Raw genomic sequence first — 26,726 nt, forward strand, 5'->3', positions numbered from 1 at the left:
CCCCCCCCCCCGAGATATGCTGCCACTGTCCTCCTCCCTCCCCGAGATATGCTGCCACTGTCCTCCTCTGCCCCCCGCCTGACTTACCGGAGCAGACTCCCGGGTGTCTTGCGGGGCCGGCGGGGGACATCTACGCAATACGCGTATACAACTTCCTCATCTCGGGGAAGGAGGGGGACAGTGGCAGCATATCTCGGGGGGGGGGCCAGAGGTAAAACGCATCGTGCGGTTAGACAACCGCACGATGCGCTTAGACAACCTCCCGTGCCGGCACCCCCCCGTGGGAAGTGCTGGCAGGGGAGGCTGTCTGAGCGTATCGGGGAGTAGGATGCAGGTCCCCTGCACCGCTGCGGGGGATCTGTATCCTAACCCCGCTGCCTGCCCGGCGCCCGGGACTGCATGTCCCGGGCGTCGGGCGCTAGACCCCGAATATAGGCCGCACCCCCACTTTAAAGACTTAAAGTGGGGGGAAAAAGTGCGGCCTATATTCGAGCCAATACGGTATATATATGCAATCACCTTTTGCGTTTTATAATGTGTGTAATCCATTCTTTTATATAGAATGGATCTATTCTTATTGTTTGGAACAATAGTAGTCATTAAGCACTGATGTTTCTTTACTGCCTTATGCTGATCTATTGCGGAACTGGAAAGCTAGATGTCCATAAAATAAAGTTAATGTACTTGTGTGTTTTCTTAAGGTGGAGGTAGAAAGTGTTCCAGGTCAGTAACACTTAGGGAATACGTCAGTACTGTGTTTTCCCAAACAGGCTTTGCAGGATGTTTTTAAGCACACAAATCCTTGAATGCCAGTTATAAACAATGCAATGCTTATCCTTCTAAAAAACTAAACAAACACATGGCATAAGTGTTCCCAACAGACCAAAACTTCTAGAGTTGCTGTCAATGACAAGACAACACATGAATACTACCTGTTCCTGCAGGCTGCCCATCAGGCGCGCTGGGGAAAGGCCACCTGCATGCAATATCCGGCTGAATATCCCTGTCCACACGCTATGTGGGCATAAGAACATTGGTGTGTGGCTGTGCATATGCTTTTAACTGCCTCATCTATGTCATCAGACAGATGCTGGTTTTAATATGGCCAGTCTGGCCTTGCGTCACAGTCTGAGTGCTAGCACAACTAGAGATACCATATGTTTCATTTAGACAGATGATCCATGGGTTGTGCAGTCAATATATCCAGCAAAATATATTCCTATACATATAGCCCCTTTAATAGCTTAACCAGTGAGTAAGAGTTCATGAGAAAAGTACCCTTAGATACCATCTGGAAATTAGGGATGAAAGCAGCTTGAAAATAAAAATGAGTACACAAAGAGTTGCCCGACTCTACTACTAAATCTTGGGGCTCTAAAGTAAGCCTCATTTGGCCACAACTCCTAAGGGCTAGAATTTTTCACCACGTGATTTTTATTTTTTTTTAAGGCAATTTACGTATGCATGTATATATTACATTTTATATATAAAAATATATTGACTCTTGTTTCTTCCTATAGATCAGACATCCGATTCTAAAGACCACTTATATTCTGGAAAAGGGACCCCCCACCCTGGTTCTGCCAGGGGTTGAGGGGGGGGGGGTGTCTTTATCCTAAGAATGGTTTCTGTAAACTGCAGTGAGCCTCTGCCTGCCTCTGATCTCCTTTCCAATGCTGCTTCCCCTTGTGGTCAGAAAAGGACTACACCACAGTGGACTGACATGCCCATTCTCACGCCTCTGAAGAATTGTAACTTTTCATCTCCTTCCTTGGACAAACTGTTAGACAGCACAACTGCCTCTATAAAGGAGGAATGTGAAGAAGGAGGAAATGAGATGCAAGAGAAGGTAGAAAGTATTGTTGTCCCCCAGCAGATGAGGTCAGTGGAGGACCCCAAGGAATCCACTCTCATGGCACATTTGAAAGTCCCAGATTTCTGTGCCCAGTTTTCCCAGGACTTCTCTCCCACACTGGAAGAAATCGAGGAGTTTTTGAAAGACAATATGGATAATATTCGAGAGGAACTTGGTGAGAGACTTCAAGGATCAAAGACAGAAGAACAACTATTTCCAGCAGACCAAGCTCAGCTGAGTAAGGATGTGGCCACTCCTGTGACGGCAGATGCTTCCATTACTTCCTCCTCAACAGAGAAAAGTATTCCTGTCTTCGTCCAGATCCAGCCAGTGCCTGCACCTGGTGCTGCTGCCGTTACCACGACCTCACCTGGTAGTGTAAGAGTGGCACAGTTAGTAATCAGTGTGCAGGGCCAGAGCTTAGCACTGGCACCCATCCCGGGACCTACCTCACCTGGTGACCAGAAGTATGTTAGAATTGCTCCCCTTCCTGTAGCGGTCCGTCCCCTTGGAGTCTTTGTGAGTGAGGGACAGCAGAGAACACAGAAGGGGACATCAGCTGTGATCAGGGTACACAAATGTAGCCACCCTGGTTGTAACAAGATGTACACTAAAAGTTCACACCTTAAGGCCCACTTCAGGAGGCACACAGGAGAGAAGCCTTATGTCTGCACATGGCCAGACTGTGGCTGGAGGTGAGTCATAGACAGTATCAACAGTGCTTCTATTTGCACACATATATATATATATATATATATATATATATATATATATATATATATATATATAATATAAATAAAAAAAATTTGTGTGTGACGTTAAGGGGGCAAGGTAAATGGAGAACTGAAAAATGTCTGTCTGGTTTTGTCCAACTTTGTATTGTGCATAGCAGACACCTGTTCAAGGCTGGGCATGTATTTTCACGATTCTTCTAAGAAATTTTTCATTGTTTTGGAATTAGTCAATATAACATGGTCTTACATAAAATTTTGAGGGGGAAAAGGGTATGGCTTATTTATACTGGCCTAAACATATGGCACTCTGAATGCAGAGTGATCCTTGTCCATATTATGCAGATAAGTATGCTATCCAACAAGTCATTTGGCATCTATTGGTTAACTCAACACTTGCACTTATGGTTTATCTGGAGGATTGTTTGTTTAGTGAGCTGCCCATATGCATAGCTACTTAGAGCTTAAATATAGTCAACTTCTTGATTACACAAGTCCCCATTCTCTTATACTGCCTTATGGAGCAGTGGTTTTATGAAGACTGAATTGGTAATTTAGTTTATTTCTGCAAAAGCTGGAAATAAAAAATGAATTAATTAGTATCTGTCTAGAAATTGAAGGTCAACCCACGTGAGGCTGTCATAAAAGCCTGCGATGATGTGGAATTCAGAGTTTAATTACATTTGTACTGTAGAGGGTATGATGGGGTGGTAAAGACACATTGAAACTTAATAATGGTTTAATTCTATGATTATAATTATTTGTGGTGCAAAAACCTTATACTATGCTATAACATGCATAAGATAGTTTGGGATTGTCATGGGAAGCTGTAAAGGAGAAATGTAACCCTCCATACAAACACAGGCTTATCAAGTGGTCATGAGGTGGTACACAATCGCTAATACCTCCTCATGGAATGCTGCTGCAGCTGCAACATAGGCACATACAGTGGGGCAAAAAAGTATTTAGTCAGCCACCAATTGTGTAAGTTCTCCCACTTAAAAAGTTGAGAGAGGCCTGTAATTTTCACCATAGGTACACTTCAACTATGAGAGACAGAATGGGGGGAAAGAATACAGGAAATCACATTGAAGGATTTCTAATGAATTCATTGGTAAATTCCTCAGTAAAATAAGTATTTGGTCACCTACAAACAAGCAAGATATCTGGCTCTCACAGACCTGTAACATCTTCTTTAAGAGTCTCCTCTGTCCTCCACTTGTTACCTGTATTAATGGCACCTGTTTGAACTTATCAGTATAAAAGACACCTGTCCACAACCTCAAACAGTCACACTCCAAACCCCACTATGGCCAAGACCAAAGAGCTGTCGAAGGACACCAGAAACAAAATTTTATACCTGTACCAGGCTGGGAAGACTGAATCTGCAATAGGCAAGCAGCTTGGTGTGAAGAAATCAACTGTGGGAGCAATTATTTGAAAATGGAAGACATCCAGGACCACTGATAATCTCCCTCGATCTGGGGCTCCACGCAAGATCTCACCCCGTGGTGTCAAAATGATTACAAGAACGGTGAGCAAAAATCCCAGAACCACACGGGGGGGGACCTAGTTAATGAAAGGCTACCATCAGCAACACACTACGCCGCCAGGGACTCAAATCATGCAGTGCCAGACGTGTCCCCCTGCTTAAGCCAGTACATGTCCGGGCCCGTCTGAAGTTTGCTAGAGAGCATTTGGATGATCCAGAAGAGGATTGGGCGAATGTCATATGGTCAGATGAAACCAAGGTAGAACTTTTTGGTAGAAACTCAACTCGTCGTGTTTGGAGGAGAAAGAATGCTGAGTTGCATCCAAAGAACACCATACCTACGGTGAAGCATGCGGGTGGAAACATCATGCTTTGGGGCTGTTTTTCTGCAAAGGGACCAGGACGACTCATCCGGGTAAAGGAAATAATGAATGGGGCCATGTATCGTGAGATTTTGAGTGAAAATCTCCTTCCATCAGCAAGGGCTTTGAAGATGAAACGTGGCTGGGTCTTTCAGCATGACAATGATCCCAAACACACCGCCCAGGCAACGAAGGAGTGGCTTCGTAAGAAGCATTTCAAGGTGCTGGAGTGGTCTAGCCAGTCTCCAGATCTCAACCCCGTAGAAAACCTTTGGAGGGGGTTGAAAGTCCGTGTTGCCCAGCGACAGCCCCAAGACATCAATGCTCTAGAGGAGATCTGCATGGAGGAATGGTCTAAAATACCAGCAACAGTATGTGAAAACCTTGTGAAGACTTACAGAAAATGTTTTACCTCTGTCATTGCCAACAAAGGGTATATAACAAAGTATCGATATGAACTTTTGTTATTGACCAAATACTTATTTTCCACCATAATTTGCAAATAAATTCTTTAAAAATCAGACAATGTGATTTATGGACTTTGTTGTCTCATTCTGTCTCTCATAGTTGAAGTGTACCTATGGTGAAAATTACAGGCCTCTCTCATCTTTGTAAGTGGGAGAACTTGCACAATTGGTGGCTGACTAAATACTTTTTTGCCCCACTGTATCTGCATCTGTCCAAAACCACCTTCTTATGGTTCCGCATTCATAATATCTAAACTCTCATATCAAGACTGTTTAAATGGATCTAGAATTATATCTTTCTAAATGTATATATAAATATCTAGCTATCTATATAAAAGAACAGGATTATCCAAAAATAGCCTTGGCATCTTGCCAGACCATATCAGAGTTGTAGTTACAATCAAGTGATAATCTAGTCTCACAGTAAGACAGATACAATAAAATTAACAATACTCAATCATTATCACATGGCTTGCTACACTTTTTGTCATGGTTGGCACAGCGTATAACACCCCTTATCCTTGCAGTACCTCGCCTACTATCTCTTGGTTGATTTTATCTACTAGAAAGAGATGGAAGGAGAGGTGTGGATTTGGCTTCCTCAGCCCTTCATTCTAAATAGTGAACTAACACTTGCAAGTTTTAACCTGCAAGAAGGACTGAGTTGGTCTTACATAGTTCAATAGGTTAGAAGTCTGAATAAATCTCACTGATTTAACTATGCATTATACCACGAACACCAAGCTCTTCCTGCAACAGAAGCTCACTGGTGTTAGAGCTTCATAATGTATTAAGAAGCCAAGAAGTTGAAACTACAACTCTCCTGTCAGCTCCCATAGTGAATAAACTGATTGAGACCTTATCTTCCATCAAAACATTGTAATGACAATCAATGTAGCTGCGGCTGGTCCCGTGCAGCTGCATTTAAAGTGCTGGATGTGATGTAATATGGCTGTACAGACCTGCTCATCTGTTGCACATTTAGGTGGCTTCTATACATTATGAAGGTCCATCTGCATGAAGCTTCTGCAGCAGAAAGAGCTTGTTATAGTATATGTATAGTTTTAAATCTGCAAGATTTCCCCCAAATCTCCTCACTCATTAAATTAAGCATTATATTAGGCCAGCTCAGCCATTCTTGCTGAAGAGACCTGCCAGTGTTATCACATCCTTTTATGTATTTCTGGTCAGCCATGATCTGTGACTTAGACAGGGCTAAAACCCAACTGGTAAAACTCTTTACCGTCATATTTATTTTGTTGCAGGTTTTCTCGCTCAGATGAGCTCTCCCGACACAAAAGATCCCACTCTGGTGTGAAGCCATATCAGTGCTCTGTGTGTGAAAAAAAATTTGCCCGCAGTGACCATCTGGCAAAACACATGAAGATTCACCGTGGCCAGAGGGTCAATGGGTCTCGGACATCACGGGCCACCACTTAAAACCTTCTCCTTCCTGTCTGTTACAGAATCTGCTTAATGTGAAGATTGTTTCATAAACTACACCACCCCTGGAAACTTATGACAACTGGAGCACCAAGGCAACCTACAAAATACAGTTCAGTTAACCATGTTACCATGAATAGATACTGCAAAGCATTAAAGGGCAGTATCCAACAGAAAAGAAATCCATCCACCTAACTATAGTTAAAACCGGAGGGTATTCTAACAACCCTTTCCCAAATCCATGTTGGGTAGTGGTGGCTTTTTACATCAAACCCTGTGAATCTTGTCCTACCTCTTCTGTTTGACTGTTACATCTCCACTAGATAACTGTCCCTGGCTAAAAAACTGAAATACATCTGCAGTTTTGTAAAGAATGTATGGATAAAATGTCTGTTACCTTTTTTTATGCATTTATCCCTATATATATATATAATGTGTATAACCCGACTAGAGCACTGAATGTATATTAACATTATTGCATTGAGACCAATGCAGTTGTGCGCTGTCCATGCTTAAAATGGACATGTTCTCATTTGCGTATGTAACTACTACATACATATAACATACCTATATGTATAACACATACACACTGGAAATATTTGTAATTTGGAGAGGCTGTTACTGTACCCAGTTGTCCAGCATGCATCAATTTTATAGTTACAGTAACATGGAGCAGTGGTCATGCGGCAAATTGTTATTACTGCTTTTAAGAAGGCCGCTGGGAGCAGTACTGCATAATGAATTGCAATGTGCAGGCTAGTGATGCATTGCGTTTGAAATTAGGCATTACTAATCCGTATAAATTGTATTTTCCCAAGATGGTAACGTTTTATATTTTTGTATATCTAAAAAATCGTTGTAATGAGATTTGCAGATTAAAAAGAATATATGTATCAGGAACGCAATTAATTTGTATTAATGATACGTTCATGAACCTCATGAGAGCCTTAGATGCAAACGTAAAAAGAGGAGATTGGACAGCATAGAACATTTAATAAATTCTGCACCGCTACCACTGATTTTAGTTTTATTGAGACACTTTGAAAGCAAATACACTTTGAAAGCAAATACACTTATTGAAAAACAAAATATGGATCATTTTCAGTAAATCAATCTGAAATCTTTAGGTGGACCTGTTGTATGTAAAACAAGATATTTAATCTTTACTGTGCTTATCAAACTTTGTGAATATGTAGGTCATTACCCCCCCCCCCCCCCGAATGAGGTGCTCACAAATGTCTGTATGTGTAGTATGCCTGGCATGCTTATTTGCAAAGGACAAAGGGTACAGTAATACATATAGGCATTTTACACCGTTCCATGCAAGTCTGTGAGAGTTCAGAATTTTGGGGATGTCCTGGAACTGCTAAACAGAGGGCTTACGTGGATTTTAATATTGGATAAGGTCAATATGGTTATTTTGGCACTTAATTGAATTAAAACAAGTTAAACGTGTATTCCAGTTTTTGTCTTTCTAAATCTTTACCTTTAGAGGGTGAGCGGTTAGCTAAGGAACACTTTACTGTACATTTGTTATTCAGATGCCAAAGCTACATTTACATCCAGTGTACACTCGTACATCAAAATATGCTTGTGTAGATGCGGCAAAGGCAGAACTCCGCAGAAGATGGCCAGAATGCAGTTTGGCCATAGGGTGAATGAAGAAAAGTGATTGTGTCCAGCCTATTGTTTAGGATGTCTAACACTGCTACAACAGGGAATTACCTATATTGCTTGGGGCCTGAGAGATTCATTAATATCCATTGACAGGAGCATTAAAGTGGGCACAAGAGCAGTGATTTAACTTTTGTTACATAAAAAAACAAACAAAAAAAAAAAAAAAACTTTTGTTAACCAAATACGTTTGCTGGGGTGGCCCTTCCAAGTAATATGGTAAGATATCTCGGCTCTATGTAGCTCATACTTTTTAGTGAAATAATAAAAAAAAAAAAAACGTTTTACAATGCATTTAAAAAAAATGGTCCATCCCTTATTATATGAAATATCTATATTTAGGAAATATGGGCTTGAAGCAGACCTATGTGCCATATGAATGATTACCTTAGACCCCCTAAAAACGCACATGTTAAAAATTACAACACCTTAGCAACCCCCCCCCCAAATACAATCATTTCCTTATATTAGTAACCGGGTCTAACAGGACCGTGCACGGTTGTGCTATAGAGATAGTTAAAATGTAAAATTATTTAAAACAAACATTGTGGTTTATAAATTTTTTTCATGTATAAATTATAAATGTATAGTTATTTTTGTATTCTGGTATTAGAAAATACAATTTCCTCATCTTTAATAAATTATGTGACATAAGTAGTGTAGTGATCACTCATTTATGATATCTGACAATTTTTGTGTATGGTTGGTTCTGGAGTTGATGTCCAGCACTGAAATATAGTATTGTATAAAGCCACAACTACTGACCATGGTAACACAACCATAGGCTTTATTTTAGGAAAACTCCAGCCAACATGCGCTTTAATGCATATGATAGCGACACAGTTCTATTACAGTCTATGGTGTGGTTGTCTTGTGAATATATGAGTAGATTTTGCCAAATCCTCCATATGCGTTTTCCCAATGCTGTGTGGAGATGTTTGTCCTAATGTATCTCCAGATATGTGATAAACTGGCTCTGCAAATGGGCAAAGCTGATTTCACTAATAGAGTTGATATGGCAGTAGCATAGGATGCAATTCAGTAAATAAATATTTCAGTGAAAAAAGTGTTTTATTTCTTACATTTTATTTTAAAAAGTTACACAGCATCTTTTTCTTACTGGAATGCCTTGGTATGTATCTTTGCTTGGGCAAAAATATAGTCCCAAAGTCCTATAATTATTTAAAGTTAGTGTTGGTTTCTTAAAGGGGCGCTGGTGTCCCAGGCAACATCCTGATCAAAGAATACATATTAAAGTAATTTGAATACTTCACTGTGCATCCGGTACCTCTGTGGAAAGCCAACTAAAGTAGCCAAGCAATGTCAGGAAAGAAACCCGTTTTAGGAGCCCTTTCTGCTCATGAACATTAGTTGAGTCAGTGCTGCAGTTGACTGGAGGTGATTATATCAAGTAGAAGGAGATGCATTTGGCCAAAATGATCTCCATGGCAAATAACTGAGGGGTGGTGGAAAGAGGCAAATGCATATAATTTACTATGGCTAAACCTACCCCCTACTGTCATGGTTTAGAACTAACCAAACAGTATTGTACGTTTTATGTAACTTTCAAAAAAAAAATATTATGTACACAGAGCAGTATCACACTTATTTTCTTTAAACCTTAGTTTGGAAACGGTGATGCACGTCTTGAGTAATATCGACCCCCTGCTTGTATGAAGCAGAAAAGCTGAGTTTGATCTGCCTGGTTATAGTATTAATGATATTAATCATTCAAACACATTAAACGTACAGTACTTACATTCTACCTTGAGGAGCCTTTCTTTGATTCTTTCCACTTCCTTCCAAGTTCTTCAGACATGTCTGCATGGAGAGAAGATCTGTATAATGTGACATTAGGAAGTATATTGGATTGGGTGTATATATATTTCCCTGAATCATAAGTATTATTGTCAGGACTCGGGTGATCAGGTCGGGTAGGAGTCCATGCGCAGGGGATACTTGGGGTTCAGTATGTAACCCACAGTGCATGATTATGCAAAGAAAGACACCACAAACAGAAATCCAGGTAATGCAGTGTATTTTATGTATAACAGGACCAGCAAATAAGGGTAATAAAATCTAAGCAAGTAACCGGACGTATGGCAAAATAAAATACCGGTAATAAGTCTTTTGGCAGGGAGCCCGCTTGGAAGGACACAAAAGGCACACAGCCCACTTGGAAGGACACAATAGCAGGGAGTCCACTCAGAAGGACACAAAAGCAGGGAGTCCACTTGGAAGGACACAAAAGCAGGGAGTCCACTTGGCAGGACACAAAAGCAGGGAGTCCACTTGGCAGGACACAAAAGCAGGGAGTCCACTTGGAAGGACACAATAGCAGGGAACCAGGAACAGTACAGGTGCAGAGCCACAGCAGGAAGGTCCATAGACTTCAATACAAAGGCCCTGACTGAAGAGCAGGGCAGGTTCATAAAGGCAGGGCAATCCAGGTAACAAGGCCCAGCTGGATGTATTGCTAGGGCTTAACCCAGGAGTTCTGAGTGCTCCAGAGGGTGGAGGGTGGCCACTAGTGGTCGCAGATGTAAACGCCACAGGTATAAAAAAGCCATGGTTCAGGCAGCGAAAAATAGGTTCCTGACAATTATATACATGATAATAGTAATCAAAAATAGTTTTAACTTTTTCATTGTTAAGTGGTTTAATGTTTTTGAGTTTAAACATTTTGTGCTATATCAAGCATTAATTAGATTACATTACATTTATTTATATAGTGCCAGCCAATTCCCTAGCCCCTTCGCAATCATAAGCGGTAGGATAACTTCAAAATCCAAACAATAACAAACTGGTGCGAAAGGAGAAGAGGACCTTGCTCTACAATCTAATCGGTTGAGGGGGAAGTGAAACTATAGGAGAGGACTGCTCTGATGAGGGTGCGTTGGTTGAGTCAGGATAATCTGTTGAGGTTGTTTATCTGTTGAGGTTTAGAGAGCTTTTGAAATATGCATATGAAGGAGAAAATCTGACAGAGGAAGGGAATTCCAGGGAAGAGGCGCATCATGGGTGAAATCCTGGATATGGGAGCGCAAAGAGGTAATGATGGCAGAAGAGATAGTTATGAGAAAAACAAAAGGGGCGGTTAGGGGTATATTTGGATAGGAGGGTAGAGATGTAAGGGGGTGTGCAGGGGCGTAACTAGAAACCTCAGGGCCCCGGTGCGAGAATCTGTTAAGGGCCCCCCCACCCCCTTTCTCACTATCTACCCTCTCCCTCCCTCACGATCTCCCCTCTCCCTCCCTAACCCCCTTCTCATGATCTATCCTCTCCCTCCCCCCCTTCTCACAATCTCCCCTCTCCCTCCCTAACCCCCCTTCTCACGATCTCCCCTCTCCCTCCCTCCCTAACCCCCCTTCTCACGATCTACCCTGTCCCTCCCTACCCCCTTCTCACAGTTTCCCCTCTCCCTCCCTACCCCCCCTTCTCCCAATCTCCCCTCTCCCTCCCTCCCCCCCTTCTCACGATCTCCCTCCCTAACCCCCCTCTCACGATCTACCTTCTCCCTCCCTACCCCACTTCTCACAATCTACCCTCTCCCTCCCTACCCCCCTTCTCACGATCTACCCTCTCTCTCCCTACCCCCCTTCTCACGATCTACCCTCTCTCTCCCTACCCCCCTTCTCACGATTTACCCACATCCTCCCTACCCCCCCTTTGTAGGTCACTTACCATCAACTCCTGTGTTGGGAGCGTGAGGCGTTTGTCTCGGGTGCCGGCGCTTCACTGCTGAGCGTGAAGCGCCGGCACCCGAGACAAACGCCTCACGCTCCCAACACTGTACTCTGGGCAGCGCTGAGGCAGGCGGCAGCGGCGGGGAGCAGAGGCATCCTGGATTTCTGTCAGGGGGGCCCAAGAGTTGCCGAGCGGTTTTCAGCAACTGCTCGGCACCCCTTGGGCCCCCCTGACTGGCAGAACTCCAGGGCCCGGTCGCAGTCGCGACCCCGGTAGTTCCGCCACTGGGGGTGTGGAGTTTTTCAGGGCCCTGTTGGTTAGAGCCAAGAGTTTGAATTTGACATCTGAATTCCAGGTTTAACCTTGACCAGGCTTTGAGAAAATTGTAACGATTTTGCTTTACTTTATCATCTTTAGACCTTGCTATTACAAAGGATTCTATTGACAACACTAACTCAATCCAATCAAAATAGGTAAGGCACATTAACAGACATTGGCATTTCTTATCAGTGGATATATTAGCAGCCCACCTCTCACTCTAATCCCACATGTCCCACATTTAGGGTGACCACAAGAAACAGCACCACTGATAACAATGGCTAACACCAGATAATTGCATGTATTGTATAAAATGTAATACGGCAATTCTTAATTATCCTAATGGTGACAGACCCCATGTGGTTATATCTGGAAATGTCCATGTGCTCTTGAGTATGTAGCTAAGGGCATTACAGCACTCACATCAGGCCAGAAAGCATAAACGTGCTATTAGGTCCACCAAGCTGCCACCCGTTAAGACAGAAAAGTTGACTTACCATTTTAAAGGCCCACTCGGTGTTATTAATGTTTGGCTCATGGAAAGCGTCCTTCCAATAAAAAAAAAGGTATCTAATAGCAAAAAAGACTGAACCAAAACAGCACTTAATTTTCACTTAATAGCAATTACTTGAAAAATTGTTGCTGACTACATGAAAGCCTTTATATGAACTATTCCACACTAGCAGCACCCAGTGTTAAAAGCTTGTATTGCATCTCCATTTTCTTTGGGGAAGTAAGGAACCTATGTGTACATGAATATATATATATTGGTTGTAGTTTTCTTTTTTCCCCCTATTTAGCCAGTGATTGCATAACTACTAAAAATGCACTGGCATAACTTTGATGCAATGCACTCGTCAAAGTAAGTGTCCCTGAATGGTAGTTAGGAAATGTGGTCACCCAAGTACACAGCAGCCTACCGATCACAAAAGGATACATCCCTCAAATACCACGGAACTGCAATGAACCTACGCCATGTGCAACTAAACATATTATTAGCTATAAAGAGAATGCATGCACCAAATAAATATAATGTACAGAGCAGACATGTTGGCCTACATACACTAAATGGGTCATTACAAATAAATGGGGTGCATTTCACTCCTATTTAAAAACATCAGTATAAAGATGCCGCCTACCTCCTCCTTCCACATCTACTACCACTGCCCCTTCTCACTGCCTTCCCGCCTCTGCCCCTTCTCACTGCCCCCCCCCTCTGCCCCTTCTCGCTATCTACCACCTCTGCCCCTTCTCACTGCCTCCCCCCCTGCCCCTTCTCACTATCTACCCCCTCTCCCTACTTCTCATTATCCTTACTTACCTTGTTGAGTCCTGCGGTGGGAGCGGGAGGCGTTGGAGTCACGATGAGTGAAGGGCGCCGAGCGGTTGCTGAAAACTTCACGAGCGACCGCTCGGCGCCCCTGCCCGGGACTTAAATTGAAACGTGTTTTTTTTTTTTATTAACTTTATTTAACATCCTCCATGTTAAATACAGTTAAAAACAACTTTATTTAACATGGAGGATGTTAAATAAAGTTAAAAAGAAAAAACTAAACAAAAAACGATGTTTTAATTTAAGTCCCGGGCAGGCCCCCCTGTTGCCATGGCGCCCTGTGCGGCCACACAGGTCGCAAGGCCGGCCCTGACCCCTTATGCTGTCCCAGTGTATCCCTGATTTGACAGAGGCTAGCAGCTAATATCTAAAGTTAAGAAGGGGGTTAAGAACCAAAATGTAAATAAAAATCCCAGGCATATAGAGTGGTTAATAAGGACAGGTTACTGAATGTATTTAGGTATTTTCCCTGTTGACCTAGCTGTGAACAGTATACACGTAAAACTGTGAAAAAATGCAATTCTTAAAAAAATATTGGAAGACATTATTCGTTAGGAATAACAATTTGAATGGTGGGCTTTTCAAATATTTTCCCTAAAGAATAATGTCTTCCATATATGAATACAGTTTCAAGTCCCAAGGAAAAACAACAATATATAATTAGTCTTAGCCTGTAAGTTCTAGTCTTCGCAGACTCTTTGAATGTACGCACTGCAGGGGCATACCTAGAGTATTTGGCACCTGGGGCGGATCATGTATGTGGCACCCCCCCAACACACACACTTTAAAACTGCATAGCTTCTACCGTTATATACCGGCGCAGACACTGAAGGTGGTACAGCATTACTGTTATCATTATATACTGAGGCAGACATTGACGGTGGTACAGCATAACACCTATCACTATATACTGAGGCAGACATTGACAGTTGTACAGCATAACACCTACCACTATATATTGAGGCAGAAATTGACGGTGGTACAGCATAACACCTATCACTATATACTGAGGCACACATTGGTGGTGGTACAGCGTAATCCCTATCACTATACATTGAGCCAAACATTGAGAATAGTGCAGCATAACTCCTATCACTATATACTAAGCCAAACATTGATGTGGTGTAGGACTACCACTTCATTGTCTGGCTGAGGGATGCACCGAAACAAATTCTGGACTGAAACCGAAAATGCAGCATTTACCTGGCCGAAACCGAATATGACCCCCCCACACCATAAAAAAAAATAAAAATATATATATGATTGTTAACAGCAATCACATTCCTATCATGCCCAGGCATACCCAGATTCCAGGATGTACTCGCAGACATGGCATGATAGGAGTATGATTGCCCTCACTCCCTATCTACCCCCTCCCTCTTTGAAGTTCACTTACCTTTCAGGAGTCCTGCGGTGGGGGTGCAAGGCCTCTGTCTCCCAGCTCTGCCACTGTATGGAACAGTATAGAGTGATGGGAGTTATGATGTACTTTAGAGCATAATTATATAATGAAAAATACATTGGAAATGGTACAGCATAACACCCATCACTCTCACACACTTACCAATCCACACATACCAATCCACATTTACCAATCCACACATATACCAATCCACACATATACTAATCCACACATATACTAATCCAAACATATACCAGTCCACACATATACCAATCCACACATATACCAATTCACACATACCAATCCACACATATACCAATCAACACATATACCAATCCACACATATACCAATCCACTCTCACTGTCACTCCCACTGAATGCTTTCCTACCTTTCCTCTTTTCTCCTTACAGCTCCTTTTCCTCCTCTTCGCTCCTCTTCTTCAGTTCTTCTGTCTTCTTCCGGTTCAGAGGGCACGGACAGCGGTGGGCGCGGATTCAGTTTTGTGCGCCGGGATCTGACAACAAACCCCGGCGCACAGCAGCTATTGCCGCACGGATCGCAAGGGAGCGGTATCGGAGGTCTTTAACAGACCTCCGGCTCTCTTGAGTGATGTTAAGCCGGGTTCAAGGGAGATCACCGGCTTAACATCACTCGAGGGAGCCGGAGGTCTGTTAAAGACCTCCGATACTACTCCCTTGCGAGCCTGCTCCTCCAGCGGCGGACATTACTGTCTGTCTCTGGAAGGGTTCCGGTTGCCGGTAAGTTGGCACCCCCCTGATGAGCGGCACCCGGTGCGGACCGCCCCCCCTGCCCCCCGCTAGGTACGCTACTGACGCACTGTAAGAAGTGCTGCAAAAATACAGTAAGACAATAATAATATCACAGATCGGCATATCTGGGAACTCCCGGGTTTCGCTCAAAGACTCCATGTGAAACACAAAGCAGAAAAAAAGAGTCACAATGTTTTAATCTGATCCATTTATTGCAGACTGAATACAAACATAGACATGGCAAACCTAACACCACTTCATTAGATTGTTTGTCTCATTGTTGTAAACCCAATAATATTTTTCATACTAATTAAGATTTATAAAATAAGGATTGATGTCAATTCATTTACATTTATGGTTAAATGGATTTAAATGTAAGTTTTGCTGTGTTACCTGTTGACACAGATAGACAATCGGATGGCAAAATAACTAAGAATAAACAGCCTGGGTTATCCAATAAGAACCTGTGTCCTTCTTAAGAACACCCGCGCTATCCACCCCTGCAGCTCAGCAGTCAGTGATGGGGAGGAGTTGTTACAGGTAGATTTCCGATGGCAGCTCTGGCTCTCAAGTTGTGGACTCCACCTATGTGTACATGAATATATATGAGTTGTTGTTTTCTTTTTTTCACTCTGATATTCACAGATAAATCACTTAACTTCTCTTGCACATATCACATCCCAATATATTTGCTATATGGAACCTTTCATGTTCTTCTGTGATGTCACATGTGTGTCTGCTCAAACACAGACACCAGAGCCTCAGTTGCATACTTTGCAGAAGGATAGAGAGTTGTTTTGCAGCTACTAAACATATGTGAAAATGGAGAATGCTTTCTTATTTTTTTTCTACTAGTATACTGGTTAATCAGGCGCTTTATTCCAAGTCAACCTAATGTGATTATAAGGAGATATGCGAAACGACACTTTAAATACCAACAGAAAGAAACATCTTTTCAACCTTCTTCAGCCAGGTAAATGAGGAGTTACATATTATGATTTATTGTTTTATATAGGTCCATCATTTTCCACAGCAATGTAGATAAATATGAGATGCTTTTGAGTAACTAATAATGTTCACCAATAATCATCACAGGTTTCCCTTCCTGCCCTATACAATCTAGAATTTTTAATCTTTAATAACATCAGTTATCCAACTGTATACCCCCTTGTCTCTTCTTTTCAAGAATGCATCAAATCTTGTTTTCTATGTAACGGTCTCTCTCTCTCTCTGATGTCAAGTTACACCCAAACGTATGGTATAGTTTTTAACCCCTTGATGACAATTGCCGGTCCGGGCACGTCACGGAAAAACATGTCGTTAACCACAGATGACGTCCCAGGACCGTCATTTGTTAAAACGGGTAAAAAAATTTTTTTTACCCAAACGGCGTTGCTGTAATGCCTCGACCTCGAGGCATTCAGCAACGCCATGATCGGAATCAGGGGCCATGTCTGGCCCCTCCCCGGGGCGTCAACATCCGCCATACAATGTATGGCGGCGGACGCCCGTTTTAAAAACGTTTAGGAGGCGATCAACGATCGCCTCCTAAACTTAAATGGTGTCGCTGGAATGCCTCGATCAGGAGGCATCCAGCGACACCAAACACTTACCTCTTGATGGACTGTGACCGCTCCGGAGAGCGGTCACAGTCGCAGCTGCCGGTGATCTTCGCCATCAGCAAGATGGCGCCGGCCTGGGAAAAAAAATAATAAAGACGAAAAAGTTCGCTAGACGGTCTCCTGACCCTCTAGAGAACTCTGGCTCCACTTGCAGGTTGAATGCAGGTACTGCATTCAACCATGCAAATTAATGGAGCCCAGCTTTCTAATCACAGTGTGATTAGAAAAAAATAAATTAAAAATAAAATAAAATTAATAATAATTAGAAAAAAAATAGTAAAAAACCAGTAAAATGTAAAAATAATTTCCCTCTGATGTCACTATCAGGGGAACCTTCAAGTTGAAAAAAAATTTTAAAAATGTTTTAAAAAAGGCAAAAAAAATTTAAAATATATATATAAAAAATATATTTTTGTGAGCAAGTCCTAAAATTAGCACATTAGCTTAAAACAATTCTCGCATGGAAAGAGTTAAAATACTGGCATATTAAATGCCCATGGGGTGTCTACTTTTAAAAAATGTATGATTTGATGGGGTAAATTGAATTGGCCTGATTCAACAATGTCCCAATTAAGACGGGGGGGAAGGATGGCCACACATCTAATTTCCAATTAGAAAAATGCACACGTACCAAATGTGGCCTTTTAGTTCCCCCCAAAAATGACAAACCCATGCATGTGGGGTATCACTGTACTCAGGAGATGTTGCTGAACACATATTGGGGTGTCGTGTGACAGCGGCATATACCAGGAGCTGTAAATTCATACATAAAGTAGGTGTGTGTGGGAAAAATACACACACAAAAATACTACTGCAAACTTTGAAAAAATGCTGGTGGTAAAATGTGTGCATGCAAAGAGTTAAAATACCAGCATTTAAAATACCCTGGGGTGTCTAGTTTTCAAAAATATATGGTTTTGTTGGGCACACTGAAATGGCCCGGCTCAAAGATGTACCAAATAGGGTATGGGCAGTGGATCCCCAAATGCCAAAGTTCAACATTGAAAATGCACATGCCCCAAATGTGGCCCTTTTGCCCCCAAACAGCCAGGCAAAATCATTCATGTGAGGTATCGCTGTACTCAGGAGATGTTGCTAAACACATATTGGGGTGTTTTATGATAGTGACATATACCAGAACCTGTTTATTCATACCTAAAGTAAAATGTGTGTGAAAAAACAAATGCAAAAAAAATGACTACCATAAAGTTTGACAAAGGCTGATGGTAGAATTAGTGCTTGGAAAGGGTTAAAATACTAGCACTTGGAATACCCTGGGCTGTCTAGTTTTCAAAAATATATGACTTGATGGGGTAAATTGCATTGGCCGGCTTCAAAGATACCCGAAATGGCACATGGGGGGAAGAATTACCAGATTTGGAAAAAAAGGCTTTGAAATAGCAAAATGCTACCTGTACTTTTTGCCCCATAATGTGTAGAAAAAAGCAAAAAAACATAAAAACATTGGGTATTTCTAAACTCAGGACAAATAGTAGAATCTATTTAGCAGGTTTTTTCATTACCTTTTATAGATGAGTAAAAGATTTTTCAACTAAAAGTTAGAAACAGTCATTTTTTTCTAAATTTTTCACCATATTTTATACTTTTTTTAATAGTAAATAATATGATACAATCAAAACCATGTCATCTAAAGAAAGCCCTTCTTGTCCTGAAAAAAACAATATCTAATGTGTGTGGGTTCAGTAAACGGGAAAGAAGAAAATTACAACTAAACACGAGCAGAGCAGAAATGTTAAAACGGCCATTGTCACGAAGGGTACAAAAAGTAAAATCAGCCTTTGTCACGAAGGGGTTAAAGTAGAAATAGGTTTTATCTAGCAAATGCTAATTTTTCTTCTTCTCTCATTTAGTTTCCAACCTAGCAATCAAGACTCACAGAGCCCAAGAAAACTGAATTGTGTTTTTCACAACAAAATTGGCAAGAAAGAGATCAGAAGAAGGCTAGTTACATCCATTCCTTGGGACAAACTTTGTGCCCGGTTTCCTGGGTAAGTACTTTGATCAAATACCATTTAACCATTTAACAGACACAACATTGTTTAAAACACTCAACTGTATAAAATTAAGATCTTAAAAGAGTGCTTTACCTGTTTTTTCTGTCATGCCTTTGATGTTTGTTTCTTTCTACAGCCCTTTGATCCCGCCTCATGTTCAGTTTGGTGCTGAACGTCCACTGGTCCCCCCTGTGCTGATAGAGGTGTCTCCCACTAAAAACCTGTTTGGAGCAGCCATCTTCTGAGGGAGTGCAAGCCTGCACGAGGAGAACAAAAGGTAAATTTAGTGCAAAACATAAAACACAAAACGTTATAGCTATTTTTCCCTGCTTCTTAGTCTTATTGCGGCACCACTGTGTGCCATACTATCACTTACATAATTGGGGTAATAACCTGGTATTCGTATTGGCAATTTCCTCACAACTAGACAATAACATAGAACACAATTACAACTGTGAGACACAACCCAATTCTTTTCCCTTTTTACAACTCCAAATCTTCATCCATAATTTGCAGAAGCCCACACTACTTGCCCTTCAAGCCCAAATTACCACATCGTCGACCTAAGGTGCCAGCTCAAAGGACCACAACGATTCCAACAATGAAGGAGCCTCAGACTGCATCAGAGTAAGTGCTGTTCTTCACATGTAATTTATAATTTCGACCTTTATTTAAAAAATTTCCAATAATGTGACATTACTTGACTGACCCTTTACCAGATATGTATCTCAGATTTTCTTATATCTGCAGAAACGTTCCAAATGACATAATTTGTGCTGTAAATGTTTTACCCTGTTTCAAGTTTCTATTGACTGTTTACTCACTTTACTCTACACTTGGGTTAAATTAATATAACGTGATATTGTCACCTCTTCCATACACTGGTCCTTTAAGACATCCTTTGCTATCCCTCTACTTGGAATATTAATTTGATAATGAAAAAAATGCTGCATATACACAAAGTTTCACGCATATAAGTTACTAACCACCAATCACTTATTCCAGAAAACCAAATGTTGCCCCGGTGCTGCCGAAACCACGGGCCCGTCTTTCCAGAACAAAAGCCGTCAAGGAAATTCATCTCATGTCATCAGGTCCTGCGAGAGATAAACACAGATGTGAGTCTGCTAAAAGCCGCAAACAAAGAGCACACCACAAAAAGTGACTTAAAGGGCGCCCATTAATGCATGACAGTGCTGGAGCATATAAAACTGTATTATAGAATAATAGTTAATAAAAATATAAAAATATTAGTCTTGAGATGGTGTGTTCTGTAAAGAAACTTGAGTAAGTACATATGTATGTATGTATGTATGTGAGAGTAGAGTAGCATGAATGTGTTTGTACAAGTGTACGTGTGTAGCAAGGACATGTACATGAGTAAGTATTAGACCTGGGAGCCGGCCAACTCTTCGTGTTCGTCTTCGTATTCCGCGAATATTCGCCCCTTCCTGTGTTCGGTTCTGGCCAATATTCGTGTACCTTCTTCATGTTGTTTTTTTTTCTGTTTTTTGTAGAAGTGGTTAATACGGGGTTAATGCAGTACAGACTACGAAGCAGCTTTGACGCCATGATTTTAAATGTCTGTACAAGCAACTCTATTGGTCACCTGCAGGGGCCTCCTCTGCCATCAACCAATAAAGTACACCTGTACTTCATTGGTTGATGGCAGACAAGCCCCCTGCTGGCGACCAATAGATTCGCTCGTACAGACTTTTAAAATCCTAGTGCTGCAACTTGGCCAGCAGAGACCACTGGTCTCCCTACTCCAACAGTTAATGGTCCGTACAAGCGACTTTATTGGTCCTTCGTATGGACTTTTAACTCTTGGAGCGGGAAGACCAGTGGTCTCTGCCGGCCAAGTTGCGGCATTAGGATTTTAAAAGTCTGTACGAGCGACTCTATTGGTCGCCAGCAGTGGCCTCCTCTGGCATCAACCAATTTGTTGACGTCTAAAAAGTGAAAAAAACAAACAAAAAACTGTTATACAGTATCTCACAAAAGTGAGTACACCCCTCACATTTTTGTAGATATTTTATTATATCTTTTCATGTGACAACACTGAAGAAATGACTGCTGCAATGTAAAGTAGTGAGTGACTTGTTAGTGTCTCAGGTCTCAGGTGTGAATGGGGAGCAGGTGTCTTAAATTTCGTGTTATCACTCCCACACTCTCTCATACTGGTCACTGCAAGTTCAACATACACCAATGAAGAAATAGTAGAACAGCACTCCAATATTTCTGGTGCTCGAACTGGGCTCCACCAGCACCCCAAAATATCACAAATAAAGTCACTCAGCACTTCATTAGTTAAGTGTGCTTAATTCAACAACAAGGGCAATGTTTCGACCTTACTGTCTTTATTGAGCCAATCGAGTGCTGAGTGACTTTATATGTGGAAGTTTAACACGGCACCTCATAGCAAAGAACTCTCAGAGGATCTGAAAAAAAGAATTGTTGCTCTACATAAAGATGGCCTAGGATATAAGAAGATTGCCAGACCCTGAAAATGAGCTGCAGCACGGTGGGCAAGACCATACAGCGGTTACACAGGACAGGTTCCACTCAGAACAGGCCTCGGTATGGACCAAGGAAGTTGAGTGCATGTGCTCAGCGTCCTTTCCAGAGGTTGTCTTTGGAAAATAGACGTATGAGTGCTGCCAGCATTGCTGCATAGGTTGAAGGGGTGGGGGGTCAGCCTGTCAGTGCTCACACCATACGCCGCAAGCTGCATCAAATTGGTCTGCATGGAAGTCCCAGGAGGAAGTCTCTTCTAAAGATAATGCACAAGAAAGCCCACAAACAGTTTGCTGAAGACAAGCAGACTAAGGACATGGATTACTAGGACCATGTCCTGTGGTCCGATGAGACCAAGATAAACTTATTTGGCTCAGATGATGTCAACCGTGTTTGGCGGCAACCAGGTGAGGAGTACAAAGACAAGTGTGTCTTAGCTACTGTCAAGCATGGTGGTGGGAGTGTCATGGTCTGGGCCTGCATGAGTGCTGCCGGCACTGGGGTGCTACAGTTCATTGAGGGAACCATGAATGCTAACATGTACTGTGACATACTGAAGCAGAGCATGATCCCCATCCTTTAGAGGCAGTATTCCAAAATGATAACGACCCCAAACACACCTACAAGAAGACCACTGCCTTGCTAAAGAAGCTGAGGGTAAAGGTAATGGACTGGCCAAGCATGTCTTCAGACCTAAACCCTATTGAGCATCTGTGGGGCAATCTCAAAATGAAGGTGGGCGAGAGCAAGATCTCTAACACCGACCAGCACTGTGATGTTGTCATGGAGGAGTGTTAGAGGGCTTCCACTTAGGGATGTACTCACTTTTGTTGCCAAGGTTTAGACATTAATGGCTCTGTGTTGAGTTATTTTGAGGGGACATCAAATTTACATTGTTATACAAGCTGTACACTCACTACTTTACATTGTAGCAGAGTGTCATTCCTTCAGATGAGATGAAAGATTACTAGCAATTACTTCTAAATTATACATGAGCCACCTCAGACCTTCTTGCTGAAGACACCTGCCAGTGTTTACCCCCTATAATTCTGGGATGATATTCTGTGGACTGATGAGTAAAAAGTGGAACGTTTTGGAAGACATGGCCCCGTTTCATCTGGTGTGAAACTAACACAGCATTCAATAATAATTATTACAACAGTCAACCATGATGGTGGTCGTGTGATGGGCTGGGGCTGCTCAGCCTGAAGGAGATGTCCAGCCATCAGTTCATGACTTGGGTTATGCAGCAGGACGATGATTTGAAGAACACAAACAAGTCTACCCATGAAAACAGTGAAGGCTTTGGAGTGACCCGCTACCCTACTCTACCCTACCAGGACATGAAAGATAGCCCCAGGGAAACAGTGTTTCATTTGGAGGCTCCTGATGATATCTTGATGAGCTCCCTGGTATGATAATGTGCATGCAGACTGTTCCTCCTGTTTATAAATATATAATAATTAGTTCCTAGCAGGAAAGAAAAAAGTCTGCTGTTCCATATTAATACAGAAAAAATCCTTGTCTGCAACTCACCAATGACTTCTTATTGGATCTGTCCCGAATCTTCAACCAATACCCCTGTTTGTTATTCTTATGTTTCACAAAAAATAACTGCGACCTATACTTGTCATTATTATAATTAGCATTTCAAACATTCCAGACCTACTGATTTTTTTTTTTTATTATTTTTCTTTTGGTCATTTGAGATCATGCACATATTGCATCATTAATTATTCAGCTCTTGTAAAACAATCCATGTTTCATTCAGACACAGGGATGTTTCATATTTCTCCAAAAGCAAGTATTCAGAACAAATACATTCTTTGATCCTAAAATAACTAAGTTCTTTTCCACTGTTTTAACAGAATGTTGACAATCCAAGCATCTGTCTGAAAGAGGGCATCTTCTAGCTTTATTTAACACTAGAAACATAACATAAGGCATGTTCAACGTGTTTCATTTGGATGTTACAGAACTACCCAGTACAGTTAGTATCCTCGGCATGTATTTTTCAGTCCACTTCCTAATACTAGGAAGGTCCAGTCAACCAATAGAGCAGCATAAAGCAATTTAAGGACCAGATTCTGGGACCTGCTTGTCAGGTTGCATGCAAACAGAACCACGCTTGCCCGCCACATACGGAAAGTCCTTCCATCCATTTGGATTTGGTGATATCAATCAGCTAGGGCCAGGGGCTGACAGCCTGATCTCTCATTGCTCCTGCGGTGAGGATTGTCCTGTGTGATTCATAAATGGTAGAAGGGTAAATGACTTTGTCAGCCACTACAGGAGCTTCTAAAGTACAAGCTGCCTTCTCAAAAGGTTGGGGACAATTCTTTTAAAGAAGTATCTTATTTTGAATGATTACTGGTGCTTTATTTTATCAGTATAAAGCAAATCAATCAGAGCTGGCTTCTGCAATGCAGTAGCATGTATGATGTCATAAGACAATCCTTGAAGTCCTCTTTAAAGAACTAGGACTGGTTGGATCAATAAAGAGCGCTTTAATCGACAGCCACGTTGAACTGGAAGACTAGACCGATGCTAAACCCATCTGGATGATAATCAAACTGTCTCAAGTACCCAGAGAAGAAGACATTTAGTTGGACAATAACTACTACTACACACAAATCACGTTAAAGATCTCGAACATCTCCACAATACAAGCACTAGACTCCCAGAAGATTAGCAACATGTTTAAGGGTTGTGGTTCCTTGGATTATTTATTAGATAGTATAACATTTTGCTGATTCTTATGAAATCTGATAAACTATGAATATATTACAAAAATTGCTATTAACAAAGTTAAGGGGTATGATGAAAAGGTAATATTACTCTCTTTCTGTCTTGTTATGCCACAGCCCAATGAACCACAAAATGTACAAACTAATAGACCTCCTGACGGAGGAGGTAAAGGTTACCCGGCCTTCTGCCTGATTAACTAAGACTGGCTAACTGAGCACGGTCTTCATTGAATGACCTTTATGAAGAATATTGTACAACGCCTCAGAATATGATAGCGCTATATATTAAGAATAATGCAGATCCTAGTAATTCTGTGCATGTACCGGCAGGACTTTCGACCACACTAGTCATTAATCTGACCTTTTTAAACATTAAGCTGATTGAAGTATAAATTGGCGATGTCAGTCTGCTGATGTATGCTTAGCCAAATCGTTTCTCCTAAAGTGTAGGCAACGCAAGATGAGTGATGTGAGCAAAAGAGGCAGAGTGTTTAAGAAGAGGATTAACACAGAAATCCTACGATTAATTCTCTGCATATTATACGCAGAAAGGATTTGAATGTGTATGCATAAAACATCAAGATTTAAATATATATTTGCACATCTGTTGCAAAATTCTGTAATGTTTAATGCTGTCAAATGTAACATTTTCAGGCAAGCAGACAAAACTAATTGCTACATTTACAGCGGCAGTATTGGATCCTTTCTATAAGCAGGTATTTTCCAGCAGCAAAGATACAGTGAATAAAGAGTTGATATTGATAACCATTTAAGATTCATGTTGGGGTGCATTCTGCCTTTATCATTGTAATGCATAATCTAAATCAATTATGCAGAAATATGTATATTGCTGATCAACAATGATCCCAATCCATCTAATCGGGGACACAAGTAGGACACCTGACCATTACACCACCAGAGACTTTGATGCCATCACATTCTAAATATATAGACATTAACATGTAGTTGGTCCCCTCTTTGCAGATATAACAGCTTCCACTCTTCTGGGGAGGATTTCCACAAGATTTTGGAGATTTTCTTTGGGAAATGCGCGGTCAGACATGGTTGAATAAGTTTGGCGGGGAATAACCTGACTGGCCCCCACAGAGCTCTGTCCTCAACCTCATCAAATTGCGAGCCAGGCCTTCTCATCCAACATCAGCGCCTGACCTCACAAATGCTCTACTGTGTGAATAGGCAAAAATTCCCACAGAAACTCCCCAAAATCTTGTGGAAAGCCTTCCCAGAAGAGTGGAAGCTGATATAGCTAGAAAGGGGGGACAACTACATACTAATGTCTATGTATTTAGAATGCGATGTCATAAAAGTCCCTGTTGGTGTAATGGCCAGGTGTCCCAATATTTTTGTCCACACAGTGTAACTTAATAGGGAGAAATAAACATGTATATCCTGATCCATGGTATACACCTAATTATACATGTTTTTCAACCTGTAGTCATCAGAAAAGTATTTACTATCCAGATACATGTAACACTTTCTTTATATAGTTTTGGGAGCCATCTAAACAAAAAATTAAAAAAAAAAACGGTAATGTTGAAGTAGTCAAATATCATATCGGCAAATAAAAAATACTATGCCTTTCAAGAAACGCATCCGTACTCAAGGTGGGATTAAGCTTGATGTATAAACTATGAGGCAAGCAGCCGGTATTAGAAGCCAAAACAGTGTTTTGTGTGCCACAATGGGATATGTCTACAGAGACTAATATAAAAAGCATACCTTTTAATCTCCATTACTAATATTTTAAGAGCCACTTTGTCCTGGATGCTGGAACTCACCCAGCTCTACCTGTGGTATAAAACTAAATTAAATGAACCTTATTCATGTGATTTTTAACGGCAGCTTACCCCCCACTTAATAAATGGTTATAGAAGTCCCCAGCTGTTTGGAAAGCCCATCTGCTGTGCCTAGTTTTTAACGATATGTGACCGTGTGTTACATAACACTCAAAGACTGATACATCTGCTATCGTATATGCTCCTCGCTCCATACTACCTCGATTGTGTATATGAGAAAGCATTATTTATACGATGAAGAGCTCTGTGCCGCATGATATGAGCCATGTAGGGCCATCATTAAGGGATCTGAAAACGTATTAACCAGGAGAAAAAGGATTGCTTTTTGGCTAGAAAGACCAAGTGTATGACTCATAAATGTAACATGTATTCAGTGAATCGTTTCAAAAGGAGCCCTTTCCAAGAAGCTCTTTACGGAGATTGATCTTGCTTTAGAACAACGACGACGACGACATGGGGTATTCGCTGACTAT

The 26,726-nt window shown here is 41.5% G+C and overlaps 1 protein-coding gene across 1 annotated transcript; it reads left to right on the forward strand.

The window, feature by feature from the left end:
- The first annotated feature begins 1,723 nt into the window (after positions 1-1,723).
- On the forward strand, positions 1,724-6,347 carry LOC149298413 (Krueppel-like factor 15). Its single transcript, XM_089487576.1, has 2 exons — positions 1,724-2,550; positions 6,173-6,347. The coding sequence occupies exons 1-2, from the start codon at positions 1,724-1,726 to the stop codon at positions 6,345-6,347; spliced, it is 1,002 nt and encodes a 333-aa protein (XP_089343702.1).
- Positions 6,348-26,726: the final 20,379 nt, after the last annotated feature.

The sequence above is a fragment of the Sceloporus occidentalis genome, unplaced genomic scaffold (assembly GCF_023333645.1).
Source record: "Sceloporus occidentalis isolate IW3139 unplaced genomic scaffold, rSceOcc1.0.p SCAF_33, whole genome shotgun sequence".
NCBI classification, from domain to species: domain Eukaryota; kingdom Metazoa; phylum Chordata; class Lepidosauria; order Squamata; family Phrynosomatidae; genus Sceloporus; species Sceloporus occidentalis.

Bases quoted from the DNA above. Each gene is read 5' to 3' on its own strand.
- LOC149298413 (XM_089487576.1), top strand. From the start codon at position 1,724: ATGCCCATTCTCACGCCTCTGAAGAATTGTAACTTTTCATCTCCTTCC. The intron at 2,551-6,172 runs GTGAGTCATAGA...ATTTTGTTGCAG, and splicing joins TGGCCAGACTGTGGCTGGAG to GTTTTCTCGCTCAGATGAGC.